General features: G+C 39.6%; 2 protein-coding genes across 2 annotated transcripts; one reads left to right on the top strand and one right to left on the bottom strand.

The window, feature by feature from the left end:
- The first annotated feature begins 270 nt into the window (after positions 1-270).
- On the top strand, positions 271-4,833 carry gzf1 (GDNF-inducible zinc finger protein 1). The gene is made up of 6 exons (XM_058379315.1): positions 271-398; positions 1,135-2,449; positions 2,537-2,631; positions 2,715-2,882; positions 3,152-3,309; positions 3,757-4,833. Exons 2-6 carry the CDS (start codon positions 1,155-1,157, stop codon positions 4,447-4,449), a joined length of 2,409 nt encoding a protein of 802 aa, XP_058235298.1. The 5' UTR covers positions 271-398; positions 1,135-1,154; the 3' UTR covers positions 4,450-4,833.
- Positions 4,834-4,917: 84 nt separating this feature from the next.
- napbb (N-ethylmaleimide-sensitive factor attachment protein, beta b) lies at positions 4,918-12,377 on the bottom strand. Its single transcript, XM_058379316.1, has 11 exons — positions 12,141-12,377; positions 9,957-10,036; positions 9,675-9,791; positions 9,159-9,205; positions 8,876-8,953; positions 7,291-7,346; positions 7,112-7,196; positions 6,903-7,007; positions 6,752-6,820; positions 6,628-6,678; positions 4,918-5,974 (listed from the first exon to the last, which is right to left on the bottom strand). The coding sequence occupies exons 1-11, from the start codon at positions 12,236-12,238 to the stop codon at positions 5,873-5,875; spliced, it is 888 nt and encodes a 295-aa protein (XP_058235299.1). The 5' UTR covers positions 12,239-12,377; the 3' UTR covers positions 4,918-5,872.
- Between the last annotated feature and the right edge of the window lie 1,885 nt (positions 12,378-14,262).

The raw sequence follows: 14,262 nt of genomic DNA, 5'->3' as shown, positions 1-14,262 counted from the left end.
ATCTATCTATCTATCTATCTATCTATCTGTCTGTCTATCTTTCTGTCTGTCTGTATTTTCTGTTTCTGTGCAGATTCTCCATGTTCATGTGTGTTTCATCAGGGTTCTCCGGTTTCATCCCTCCTCCCCAACACGTTAGTAGGAGTAACAGCCCAGATAAATAGAATATAAGTGCGAACAAGTGTCTATGAAACTATGGAAAAGACGACTGTAAAAGATTAATAGTTTTCCTCTTCTTTTGAATGGGGGGTCGGGGGGGGGGGGGGTCGGGATGGGACTACAATTCCCGTGCTCCGTCTCCAACATGGCGGACTGAGAGCTGGGTGCGATTTCTACAGGAAATACTTTCTCATACACAGCGTATGTTTGTACAGGGCTGCCATTTTACCGAGCTTACGGTAAGACATTTCCAGTAACAGCTATGTAAACTCTCCATTCAGTGCTTTGCGCACTAAACAAGCCGAGCTCAGTGAAATCACTTTCTTGCAGCTAGCTGCCTCCTTTTTCATGTTTAGAGAGCTCGTGCTGTTAGCTACTTCCAAAACACGTAGATTGCTAAAGCTAAGCTAATAACTATTTGGCTCACCAGTTAGCTGATAATATTTGGTTAACGCTGGTTTTGTTATTTACGGCAAAGTGTGTAGCTAGCTTGTAGCACGAAATGCATTGTAGTTACAATTGTATATATTCGCCTAAAAGGGGCTACTTCTTAAAACATTTAATATCTGAAACAATGAAATACTACACGGTTTTACACAAGTGGGTCGAAATTAGCTGATAAGCTAGCATGTATGGCCTCAACCAACTAACTAACTAGCTGGCTAGTCATCGAGCTACAATTTATGGGTAGCAAGCTAACCTAGAGATTAGCAGCTACTAATAAAAATGATATAAAATTATGTAAAGCGTTATTCTTCAGAAAATTGCACCACTGAGTTAACGAGACATTTTAATCAAGGTACCTTAAAGGTATTAACCTGTCAAGATACGACATTAAATACTTTCCAGTAACGCACTAAAGGTTCATGATTGAAATGTGTACTTTGTATATTGCATTTAAAATAAAACCTGAAGAACATAAAGAAGTGAAGGAATGAAGTTGTATGTGTTCACTTGCAATGTGTACCGTTTCAGGAAAGCACAACACAGGAAAAATGAAAGATCAAGTGGTTCAGCTCATATCCAGCTCATACCATGAGCATTTACTTGGGGCAATGTGGAAATTAAGAGTCAAAGGGAACCTGTGTGATCTCACAGTGCAAGTGGATTTTCATGGGGAACTGGAAGAATTTACAGCCCATCAAATAGTCCTTGCCGCATCTAGTGGCTATTTTAAGACCCTCCTCTTAGCAGAGGAGCGAGTGGAAAAAATATTCTTAAATACCATTTCACCCGAGGTCTTTACCAAATTCTTAGAGTATGTGTATTCTGGAAAAATGGAAGTTGAGGAGAGCTGCCTCGACAACATATTAAAGATGGCGAAGCTTCTTGACTGCCAAGACCTTGTAGAAACTTGCAACACCAAACTTCTGGCTCATAATTCTGAAAGTGCCCTAGCTAGCAAAGGCAAATTACTGAAGGAGAGGTCAAAAAAGGCTGTAAAGAGAGCACTAGATAAAAGGAAAAAGCTCAAAATTACACTGAAAACCATAAGCACTGAAAGAGGGGACAAAATACTGCTACAGGGCAGGAGGAGCAGCAGGTTAGCCGGCCGACGAGTCGTTGTAGACTTCAACAAGAAGAAGCCGTACCAGAAAGCAGCATCTCCACCTGAGGCTTCTGATGCTTTTTTGCTTCAAGACAAATCAGAGGCAACAGAAGGTGCTTCACAAGTGGTCGGAGAAACAGAATCGGACGTTACCACTGAGCCAGTTTTACACCAGAAGGAGGCTGTCACTGACAGTGGCTCTGAATCACCATACACTTTCAACCGTGACGTGTCGGAAGAAGAGTTTCAAGAATCTGACGTACCACCTGCTGTCATCGAAGGAACCGAAGCAGCTGAAAAGGAATGCAAGCCAGTCGGCTCGAAATACAATTGTGACATGTGCTTCCGTTCATTTCGCTATGAGAAAAGCTACTTGAAGCATGTTAAGGTTAGTCATGGACTCCAAGCTGACACGACTTACCGCTGCAGCGTCTGTCAGCAGACCTTCGCCAACCGCTGCAACCTGAAGATTCACGAGCGGCACGTGCACAGTGACGAGCGTCTCTTTCTTTGCGGCATGTGTGGTAAGGCCTTCAAGCGCAAGAAGGATGTCACGAGGCACATGAGGCAGGTGCATGAGGGTGGAACCGAGCGACACCACTGCCCAATCTGTGGCAAATCTCTGAGTTCGAGGACGGCTCTCAACCTGCACGAGAGGACGCACACGGGGGACAAACCCTACAGCTGTGATGAGTGTGGAGCTCGCTTCTCCCAGAGCTCAGCACTCAAGACACATCAGAGGTAACTAAGCTATTTGAAGTGGCTTTGAATTTCCTTTTTGAGACACCTTTTTTGTGATGCTTTAACACCTTGTTTGATATTCTTCAGGATCCACACTGGTGAGAAGCCTTTTGCTTGTGACCTGTGTGATGCCAGGTTTACCCAGAACCACATGCTGGCTTATCATAAGCGATCCCATACAGGTGCTTGCATCACTGATCTGTGCTATTTTAAAGTATTCTGTCTTAGAGGCATGGTATTTTATGTATGATGTTTGTCTTTACAGGGGAGAAACCCTATATGTGTGAAAATTGTGGGAAAAGCTTTGCCTCTAAAGAATACCTGAAACACCATGCAAGAATCCATTCAGGCTTGAAGCCATATAAGTGCGAAAACTGTGGAAGAGCATTTGCACAGCGGAACTCTCTCCATCAGCATATGAAAATTCACACAGGTACTCCTTTATTTTAAAGGCAAATCCATCCTGAACAACTTCCACATTAATTTTCATTTGCATCAAAGATTTATTTTGTAATGCACGTCTGCTTAAATGTCTTTCATCAGTATGTTGGTCTGTATACACTTTTGTCAACTATGTCCTACATTACCCATAATGCTGTTTACCTACCTAATGATGCCTGCTAGAAATAGAAATAGATTTAGCCTGTCTCAGGCAAGACATTAGAAAGATTTTAATGAGTTTTCCTGATATGCTTTATTCAGGTGAGAGGCCTTACCACTGTAAAGACTGTGATAAGCAGTTCACTCAGCTCAATGCTCTTCAGAGGCATCAGAGGATCCACACGGGAGAGAAACCGTACATGTGCAGCATGTGTGGCCGAACATTTACAGACAAATCTACTGTCCGCCGACACACTTTGGTAAGCTGATGAAGTCCTTACTGTTGTGTATGGATTTAAAAAAAACTGTTCCTGTATGCTTAGAGCATCTACAAAACTGCAGCTCTTGTGGGGTTTTCCCAGTCTGCAGTGGTCAATATCTATCAAAGGTGGTCCAATAAAGGAACAGTGGTGAACTGGGGACAGGGTCATGGGCCAACAGATGAGCTACTGTTGCTCAGAATGCTGAAGTTAATGCTGGTTCTGATAGAAAGGTGTCAGAATACACAGTGCATGAGGGGTCAGGGCTGTTTTGGCAGCAAAAGGAGGACTAACAATGTTAGACAGGTGGTCATAATGTTATGCCTGATCGGTGTATATTATATAGCTATACCTTTATAAAAATGACCAAGGGATAATCAAACGACTTGTTTTGTTTGTTTACTAATTTTATCTTTTTTCTCCCTCCTTATATTGTGTGAAATGAAGACCCATGATAAAGATACACCTTGGAAGAATTACCTTGTTGTGTTGGAGGGTAATGTAGAGGAACGTGTTAAAAAGGCAAAAGGTTCATCTGTAAGGAAGGACAAGGCAGCAGTGAATGCAGATGAACATCAGGCAGCGGAGGATCAGACTGAGGTTAAAACACAGGAGACGGTGTCTATACCAGAGGAGCCAGTGACTATCTCTGGAGACTGGGCTGACCCTGGCACCATCGCTGTGGTTAGTCATGGAACACTGGCCAATCTGACTGTTATCCAGACAGAGGTGCCACCTGGTACACAGCTGCAGCCCATCGTCACTGGAAACGGAGCCAGCGTCATTTCACTAGAGAGTTCCACTGTTGGTATCCCTGTTGCTCTGCCCTTCTCCATTCCTATCTCTGTTGCACATTCCATCTCTGGCTCAGCCTCACTGACCGGCACAGTCGCTTTCAGTGAGGCAGCCACTGTTTCTGATGCCATCTTGGCTCCAGCAACCTCCGCAGCACCTGTAGCCACAGTCACAGAAGGCATTCTCTCTCCAGTTGAAGTCACTTTGTCTACAACTAGCGAATGTGTTACAACACAGTCAGAGGAGGAGCAGATTGAGGAGGCACAGCAGTCAGATTTACACCAGACTGAGCATGTGCAGAACACAGAAACAGTAGAGGCCATGGAGATCTCTACAGTAGAGTAGTTTTAAAGGCTTTTTAGTGGGTCTTGCTTATACACTGTATCAGTTGGGGATTCTTCTATTTAATGTGAATATAGCAATGGCTGTTGTATAAGAAACTATAAATAATATTACTCAGAGGAAAGATTCCATTTCTGTTCACAGGACCGCTGAGTGGTTTCTTTAGGGGATCAATGCTTAGAAAGTAGAACTATTTATATTGCACAATAAGAATGGGGATATTAAAACAAAATAATTGTTTGAGATTTGTGTTGTGTGGTTTAAAGATCTTGTTCTGGTAGGAAACATTACCATATTTTTTTTTTTTTTTTAAATGAAAAAATATACATATAGCAGTCAATCATGTTGTATAACCAGTGGACAAATATATTAATCATTTGGAAATTAGTAAGATTCTTTGTTTTTCTATATTTCACTTGGCCACAATGCTTCGCATAGTACAGTGTTTTAACAAACTTCTGGCAGGTCACATTTGTGTATAATATCGATCTTTTATTTCTGTACATTCAGAGAGCCATTCAGCAAGTGAAGCCACCAACAGCTCTGTCCCAAAGAACTTTGATAAGCATGTAGGCCGCTTCCGCTGATGGCTTGTTTGAAAAGTGTACACACAATGAGATACTGAACATCAACAACACTAATACACAGTGACATGCGCTGCTAAATACCTTTTTAGTATGGAGAGTGCACTAGCTGGAGTGCTGCATGAACTATGGGTGCACAACACGACACACAGAGCGGCACTGACAGGCTACAGGGATATCAAACTTTTCATAGTTTGAATACGCTAACAAACAAAAAGCAAAAATGTTTATGGGTTAAGTATAATACCCCACCCACTTACTGCAAAAAGAGATGACAGATCAAGAAAAATAAAACATGATGATGATAAGCAAGGATGTATATAAACCTGAAGGAAATTATTAAATGAATGAAGGTTGATGGTCCAAAAAAAAAAACCTGCTCCAATTTGTGGGGATTACTAATATTATCCAATCCAATCCAAGTCTCACTAAATGACAATAAAGACAGACAAATCAACTCCCAAAAGAAGAATAAGTCTTCTATTTATATTCAAGAGAATTGCATCTACGTGTCATGCAGCACTCGCCATCCAAACTCCAGCAGAGATCGAGTTCTCACATCCGTCTTTTATCCACGATGTTTCCTATACTCAACTACATACCCATAGTGTTATGAAAACATGATTCCTTAGATGCAGCCATCCAGACGGGTGAATATATTAAAAATAAGATTTATAACTTATAGGTTATACATAGGTTTGTACATTCTCTATAAATGGTGCAGCAATAAATTGAACATACTGTAGTCAGAAACCTGGTCTTGGCCATTGCACAAAAATGAAATGAAACGCATTGGGGCAGGGGTGGCATGCCTCAGATGGATTCCTCACACCTTCACCATTTCACTTCAAGTCCCCTTCATCACCCTGGATGGTTTTCTTGATGCGCAGAAGCATGGTGGTCAGCCACTGGTCCAGACGTGAAATGGAATCAAACTCTTTCACCTAGTAAAGGGAGGAGAAACAGTTGTACACTACATACACACTTGAGTTTTATTGGCTGACAACTTCACTGCAAATCAGGAGTGTATTAGCGAGTCCACCAAGCAAGTAAATGCTCCAGTGTGCTGCCTAGCTGTGTGTTTGTTTGCCTGGAAACCTACTACAATAGGCTAAGCCAACATGGTTTACGAGATAAATGCATTAATATAGACTATGGAGGAATGAATGTGCATGTGATCGATATCATCTTCCAATAAAATTTTAAATGTGTTCTGTCCTCACATCAGATGTAAAGATATTAATGAAGTCTAGCAAGGATTTTTCACCTGGTGGTTGTGTGTAGCAGGCAAAAGAGTTTCTCAAAAGACTCCACCATGAAACACACATTACGATTAAACAGTCCTCAAACCAAAAGACTCAAGAAGCATTTATTTCTTACTCTACTTGTCTGCTGGGCAAGCATGAATAGAAATCTAAAAGCCTGGACATGAAACTTGCTTCTTCCAGGCTATTGATTCTTTTCAGCCCTGCAGCATAACAGTGAGAGTTGAACTAGATCATTAACTATCCAGAAATATTGTCTAAATAATACAAGATCAACTTGTAGCTAAAAGTCAGTTTATTCAGACTGATTCGGAAAATAGAAGAAATCTTACCGCTTCTGTGAAAGCCTCTGCATTCTGCTCCTCATGGGCTTCCAGGAGTTTCTGTAAGGAAACATATGAGTTATGAGCAAAATGGCTTTATTGTTGAACCTTTTTAAATGTAAGGCTTACAGACCTTCAGAAGTTTGCACTCTCTTGAATCTGAGAACGCTGGGAACATTTCCTCGTACTTCTCAACAGCAAGCTATAGGTTTCAGGATATAGTGTAAAATAATCAAAATCAAGACAATACACACCCATATTTTAAAAGGTGTCTGAAGACTGACCTTCGCATTCAGCTCATCTACGATGAAGTGACATAATGAAGCTTTGAAGAAATACTCTTTGGCGCTGTATTTCAGTAAGGGGTTGTCCATGGTGTTTGTTCCAACCTAAAAACATTCAGGTAAAATCAAAGTCAATATTCTTTTATTTTATTTATTCATTTTAATTTTTTTTTTTTTTTTTTAAAAACACCCCAGCAGTCATAAAGGACCTGTTCATAGATCTCGATGGCCTTCTGATACTGTTCCAGCTGTGCACTGTATGAAGCAACCTTCAGGAGACACTTGTTTGCAGAGCTGCCAAATAAAACGACCATATCAAAATGATCACCAAGTAACATTTACTTTTAATGCAATCAAACATTTCTTCTTTAAAACATCAACAACTGACCTGTTCGACTCCTCGCCTTTGTAATAGTCTGCAGCTTGTTCATAATGGGCAATTGCCTAAAAGAAAAGCAAACAACTTTTATGTATTAAATGTAGAAGTGTTGCACTGCAGCTTTGTATCTAAAAGTAAATCTTGGCACGACAGAAAAGCATTTATTCTTTAAACCTTAGGTCGCAATTTTAAATCATGATGGAGGAGGAAAGATTTTGTATTTGCTCTAAACATCGCTGTCTTAAAAAATGTCAATGAGGTAGACAATAAACAATAAAACTTTTTTTATTTTATTTTTATTCTATTTTCTATTTTCATGATCACCAAATCCTTTGAATATGTTCTTAGCACAGTGCCATCATATAGTCTTGACACAAACTCAACTCTTCTCATCTGCAACAGCTTTCAGCTTTAAAATTCTGCCTTCAGACTTTAATACTGCTACCAACTGCTGCTATCATATGCGTACATATGTTTACAAACAAGCATTCTTTTTTTTTTGCACAATGGATCAGGTGCTGTGTTTTGTATCTGTCCTGTAATGTATTGTATTGTCTGTCTGCACTTGTCTTTTGTCTTGCACTGTTTGCACTAGGTTGCACACTATGCACTTTATGAGGCTAGGTTAACTTGCATTTTTCAGTCCTTAGCTCTGTGTTGTGTTATGCATTATGTGTTTTTATGTAGCACCAGGGTCCTTAAGGAACGTTGTTTCATTTCACAGCTTATATATGGTGGAAATAGCAATAAAAAGCTTCTTGACCCTTGACAGTGAAATAAACCTACTCAAGGACATTAATTCAGTGTATACACTGATCAGGCATAACATTATGACCACCTGCCTAATATTGTGTTGGTCCCCCTTTTGCTGCCAAAACAGCCCTGACCCATTGAGGCATGGACTCCACTAAATCCCTTAAAGTGTGCTTTTGTATCTGGCACCAAGATGTTAACAGCAGAAAGCAAGGTGGGGCCTGCAACTTACAGGACTTTAAGGACACTTTTGATAGATACTGACCACTGCAGACCGGGAACACCCCACAAGAGCTGCAGTTTTGGAGATGCTCTGATCCAGTCGTCTAGCCATCACAATTTGGCCCTTGTCAAACTCGCTCAAATCCTTACTCTTGTCCATTTTTCCTGCTTCTAACACATCAACTTTGAGGACAAAATGTTCATTTGCTGCTTAATATATCCCACCCACTAACAGGTTCCATGATGAGGAGATAATCAGTCTTATTTACTTCACCTGTCTGTGCTCATAATGTTATGCCTGATCAATGTATATTTATTCAGAGTATATATTTCAGAGTAATATATTTCAATGTTATAAACTGAATAGCCTTAATGATTTAATTATTGAAGATTTAATATCATTTACAAAGCAAATCTTTATATCTCTGTGTTCGGGAAGCTTCCATGACTTGAGAATTGCTTTACACTATTAGAACCAGGTTTTTACAGAGAAGACTACAGTAAAGCTCCAGTGCCAACACATCAACAGACACAAACACATCTTTCCTAATTAAAGATTAGATTAGATTTAACACTTAAATGCACTATTTGTTCCCTGTGCTTGTATAAAATGCCCTACCTTCTCAATGTCCACCAGCTCTGACTCGTACACCTCAGCAATTGTGATATGGTGTTTGGCTGCAATAGTGAATCGCCCCTGAGGAGGGAATAGAAAATCGCCAAGTCAGCAAACACCCAGTTCCTTTAGATCTATAGTTTATACCTATAAGGCTTCAAAATCCACCTTTCTACAGTGAAGAGTGCAGACTGAGGTAAATAAACACTGCCAGGGCTAATCGTACGCATTAACACAAAGAGCTATTAATCATTCATTATCACAGGCAAGTCTAACTTCACCTTACCATATCTGTGTAAATATCGATGGCTGCATTTAAGCAGTTGATAGCCTCTATCGAAGGCATTAAAGGAAAAAAGGGAAAAAGGATTTAGATGCAACAAACTTATGAGTTCACAGTGTGGAGCCACTATATAACACACACACACACATCAGGAATGTGTGTTTAAAAATAAAAATAATAAATAAAGCAAACATATATTTTGACAATTAACACCGTTCTGCATAATTATTCACCCCCCTTGAACTATTCACATTCTGGATATAGAACAAAACTGGGACTATAAATCATGCATCTACACAACATCATGGTGGGAATCAAGTTTAAACAAAATGTTATTAATTGCATAACTTATGAAAGGCCTAACTGTGGTTGTTATTTTACAAAATGTCTACAGACCTTATTAATATGATATAGATTATTTTTCAGTTGGAGACAGGACAATGAATGGGAAACATCTAAGGCTTATTTGAAGCAAACGTATAATGAAATTACGATGACAGACAGGTCGTCGGCCCTCACCCTGTGGATCAGCCTTCTTGAAAGCATTTCCGGCATCAACAAAGCTAGTGGCTGAATCGTGTTTGTTCTGGAGCTGCATGTGTAGTCTGGCTGCCTGGCAGAACGCGTTTCCTGCAGCTGCACACCAACAGAGAACATATTATGTCCAAGATCATATGTGAATGATGCTACAAAAACTCCATGCACCTAAAAACTTCTGAATGAATTACTGAATATTAACGTGTTGCTGTCTTGTGACTGTAATCCATAATAACTCTGTGTACAGTGAAGTGAGTTACCTACCGGTCCAGTTTTTTGCCATCTTGAACATGTTGGCTGCTCTGGCGTACATCTCACAAGCCTCCTCTAATTTGTGATTCCCTCTGGGAAGATATCATATGCAATAAATTCAACATGTTATTCTAACCAAATAAACACTAACATTTTATTCAATGGCACATCACATTTTTATGCAGGGAGGATAAATATTCTGGGGTTTTTGGATTAAGCGTGACTGTCAGGTGTCTGATACAAGGCCTGATTTAGTTTTGTAGTCTCCTGGGAAAACTCAAATAAGGCAATTTTCAAGGTCATCGCAAGCTTTTCTAATCAAACAGCTTTTCTCCATGTGCATTTGATACATGCTGTTTGTACACATTTAAATGCTTTACAGTCTATAATAATTAAATATCTCTAAAGTTAGTAGAAGCAGCAGTATGTAATACTGTCTCATCTATTAGACCTGGCTTTTCGATTCAGGCTTCTATTTACATTTACAGAGCGGTCAGGGAAGGCTCGGGGGACAAGTGGTCAATATTTACAACTGGTGTTGTAAGGTCTGTGGTTTCTGATTCCATACGTTGATTTTATGTCTGCAGGTTGGGGGTTGGATATTTTGAACAGATTAGAATTATTATATCTGTATCATTAAAAACAAATAAAATGATTTGCACATGATACAGTTCCTACAGCAACGTGCCCTAAAATTGTAAACACCTTGTCACGATTAGGCCTACACACATCATGCTCATTTTGTTGTTTCATTCTTAACAAAGACACAGTGACTGAATCTTGTTTTTCTGGAGTGGCGTGTGTAGTCTGGCTGTTTTGTTCGGCGTCGCAGAGACTCTATCATTTATTTGTGACAGTACATGTAATCATTTGAGACTACATTCTGCCTCACTGGTGCGCAGATTAATCTCAAGCTTCTGAACCACCGACTCCCTAACCAGGATAAAATGATAATAAAGAATGAATTAATGTATATGAATGAATATGTAATATGTATATGAGTACTTTAGAAAAATCATTTAGATTTTAGGTTTTTAAAATAGTATTGTTTGGCATAACTTGACATTACAGTAATACCCCAATAATGGATAATAATAATAATAATAATAATAATAATAATAATAATAATAATAATGGAAACCCAAAAGCGTTGCAGAGGAGGATGCTTAAAATAGTTATTGCAATATTAAACATCACTGTCTGGTTGCTTAAGGGTGTATTAGGTAAGATTAATCCTTTTTATTTATTTATTTTTCCCAACATTTTCCAGCAATTCAGTAGCAGTCGAGTGGGCGGGGTTTTCCCTCCTTGATCCTTCCCCCATATCCGCCATGTTTACCAAGCTCCACTCCCATCACCTACAATGTCCCGTACAGTATAGTGCGTATAAAATGATTGACAGGCAGTTTATCCAATCACAAACACGCAGTTTGGACCGGAACCGTTTTCCAAACGGGTTTGCAGAGGCCACGACTTAAAAAAACATTATTGTTTGGTTTCTTTGGTCTTTTTCTACACATCTTCTATGTTATTTTGGCACAAGTAAGGACGTAAAAACATCGAGTATTGTGTAACATTTTACATTTATTTTATTTGTTGTCCTGTGTGTGCATGCACAGTGTCAACATACACTAACAGCACAACTGCGTCAACACTGCGGAAACCGGAGACAGCGCGCGAGCGGAAAATAACGAGTGTCGCTAAGCAACCGGCTATAATAAAGTCAGATAAATTTGCAGACAACGCAGATCACTGAATTAAACTCTAATGCGTTAAAAGTGCGTGCAAGAAGTGCTGAGGAAATAATGCTGCTCTGTCAGATATGCGTCAATGATGAAGCATACTGGACTGAAACAAAACCTTTAACTTGTTATACTGTCGGCTTTGTTAGTTAAAAGAAAACACGGCTATGTATTTTTGGTCTCTGTCTGTCTCTCTGTCTATCACACACACACAATGAGCTAGCATCGCATAGCTAGTCACGTAGCCAGCTGTCACCAAAACACTGTAAACATACCCACCTGAATATATAGATTTCCAGATGTGACAATATATTCACATGATTATATATAAATATACAGTATATTGAGCATGTACACAAGACAGGTGACATATAAATGTTTTGTGCTTTAACCAGGTAACGCAGTGCAAATAATGAGCTCCGGTGTCGAAAGCTAACGTTAACGTTAATCTTACCCGAACATTCCTCCTAAAAAAGAGCCGGAGGACTTCACTTTCTTGTCAGCTTCAGCCATTAACTGGATTGCCTCTTTCTCCTTGCCTGAATTGTCCATTTTTGTATGAATAAATGAGGAGTATAACACTCTTTAAGTGTGTATATTTATATAATTTTTCTGCTACCCTTCTTAACCGAACCCACCATGTACCGCTACAGTAGAAAGGGATTACAGTTGAGGGTTTTTCTTTGCGTAGGCGTAAAACCTCAAACTGAAAGGCATCATGGGATATGTAGTTCTAAAATTGTCACGCGCCGTCCGTCTGCTAGTATTCCACGGAAGTAAACGAACTACAACTCCCATTTTCCATAGGAAAAGCTGTGATATTAGTTATTGTGGATATGAAAAGTTGGGTGTTTTATGCTGTTTTTGTGACAGTAATGTGTGATATATTTGATAGGGGCGCAGTTTGTTATTTAAATCATAAATGTAAGTTTACAGGACCAGAATAATTGTAATAAGAGCAAGCAAACGTTCAAATACCCTAGTTTTAGTCAAGGATATAATATTTAGTGTTAATTTAGGCACCTTTTTCCACATCATATAAAGGATGTATTCTTATTCTCCCATGTAGGGATTGCGTACACCGTACAGGAACTGGAATATGACCGTAATAAATAATACAGTAAATATGTAAACAAACAAACAAGGTGCACTGGCGTTGTTGCCAGCAGATGGCAATATACACTACATCGCCAAAAGTTTTGGGACACCCCTCTAAATCATTGAATCCAGGTGTTGTTTTTCGGGGGTTGGGCTCGGCCCCTTAGTTCCAGTGAAAGGAACTCTTAATGCTTCAGCATGCCAAGACATTTTGGACAATTTTATGCTCCCAACTTTGTGGGGACAGTTTGGGGATGACCCCTTCCTGTTCCAACATGACTGCACACTAGTGAACAATGCAAGGTCCATGAATGAGTGAGTTTGGTGTGGAGGAACGTCACAGAGTGCTGACCTCAACCTGAAAGAATATCTTTGGAATCATCACTAAATTAGAGCAGAGACTGCGAGCTGGACCTTCTCGTCCAACGTCCGCACCTGACCTCACAAATGCGCTTCTAGAGGAATGGTCAAAATTCCCATAAACACACTCCTAAACCTTGTGGAAAGCCTTCCCAGAAAAGTTGAAGCTGTTATAGCTGCAAAGGGTGGGCTAACTCCATATTACATTCATGTGCATGTAAAGGCAGATGTCCCAGTTTTAGCCTGTCTCACAGTCTCCGCTCTAATTCATCCCAAAGATGTTCTGTCAGGTTGAGGTCAGGACTCAAGTTCCTTCACACCAAACTTGCTCATCCATGTCTTTATAAACCTTGCTTTGTGCACTGGTGTGCAGTCTTGTTGAAACAGGAAGGAGCCATTCCCAAACTGTTCCCACAAATTTGAAAGCAGGAAATTGCCCAAAATGTCTTGGTATGAAGCTGAAGAGTTCTTTTCAAGCCCAACCCCTGAAAAACAACACTTAAATTCAATGATTTTAAAGGGTGTCCCAAAACCTTTGGCAATATAGTGTATATTGTTTCTCATGACAAGTCTGTTGCTAAGCTGGGCCTGAACTGCTGACTACAACTAATCTCAAACAAAATCATATCACGTAAACAAGGATACCCAGAAGTACAAAGCAATAATTAGGCCTCTGATGTTAGGGATTAATGCTGGAAATGAAAACAATCTAGAAAAAAGAGAGAGAGAACAATATGGTTGTTCCTGCAGATCAAACACAAACACACACAAAGGGATCTTATCATGTTCCTGAAACGCTTTTTGTTTTTCCCAACGCCCACACTCACTCCAGCAAATAAACAGTTGTTGGATAGGTTCTTTTTCACTTTGTGCACAAAGACCCTATGAAAACATCAACATACACACACACACACACTGCAGGAACTGTGGAGAGTTTTAAAGCAAAGTTATATTCTGTATGTGTAAAATACTTTGAAATTGGAAATTGTATAAACACAAACCCACAATTACAATTTGATGTATTTCTGTAGGTTTCTGTAGAATGTAAGTTAATCTTCTGAAGTACATGTGGAGAAGAAACTAAACTTGCACATTAGCAAACAAAAAAATAACTATAA

The sequence above is a fragment of the Hemibagrus wyckioides genome, linkage group LG25 (assembly GCF_019097595.1).
Source record: "Hemibagrus wyckioides isolate EC202008001 linkage group LG25, SWU_Hwy_1.0, whole genome shotgun sequence".
Taxonomy (NCBI): Eukaryota; Metazoa; Chordata; class Actinopteri; order Siluriformes; family Bagridae; genus Hemibagrus; species Hemibagrus wyckioides.
The sequence above is the reverse complement of the archived record's forward strand: the minus strand, read 5'-3'. Positions and strand labels throughout refer to the sequence as shown.

Coding starts and splice junctions, on each gene's coding strand:
- gzf1 (XM_058379315.1), top strand. CDS start 1,155: ATGAAAGATCAAGTGGTTCAGCTCATATCCAGCTCATACCATGAGCAT. Junction 2,632..2,714: donor TCATAAGCGATCCCATACAG/GTGCTTGCATCA, acceptor TTGTCTTTACAG/GGGAGAAACCCTATATGTGT. Junction 2,883..3,151: donor GCATATGAAAATTCACACAG/GTACTCCTTTAT, acceptor TGCTTTATTCAG/GTGAGAGGCCTTACCACTGT.
- napbb (XM_058379316.1), bottom strand. CDS start 12,238: ATGGACAATTCAGGCAAGGAGAAAGAGGCAATCCAGTTAATGGCTGAA. Junction 9,206..9,674: donor CAAGAAGGCTGATCCACAGG/GTGAGGGCCGAC, acceptor TGCCTTCGATAG/AGGCTATCAACTGCTTAAAT. Junction 8,954..9,158: donor TCGATATTTACACAGATATG/GTAAGGTGAAGT, acceptor TTCCCTCCTCAG/GGGCGATTCACTATTGCAGC.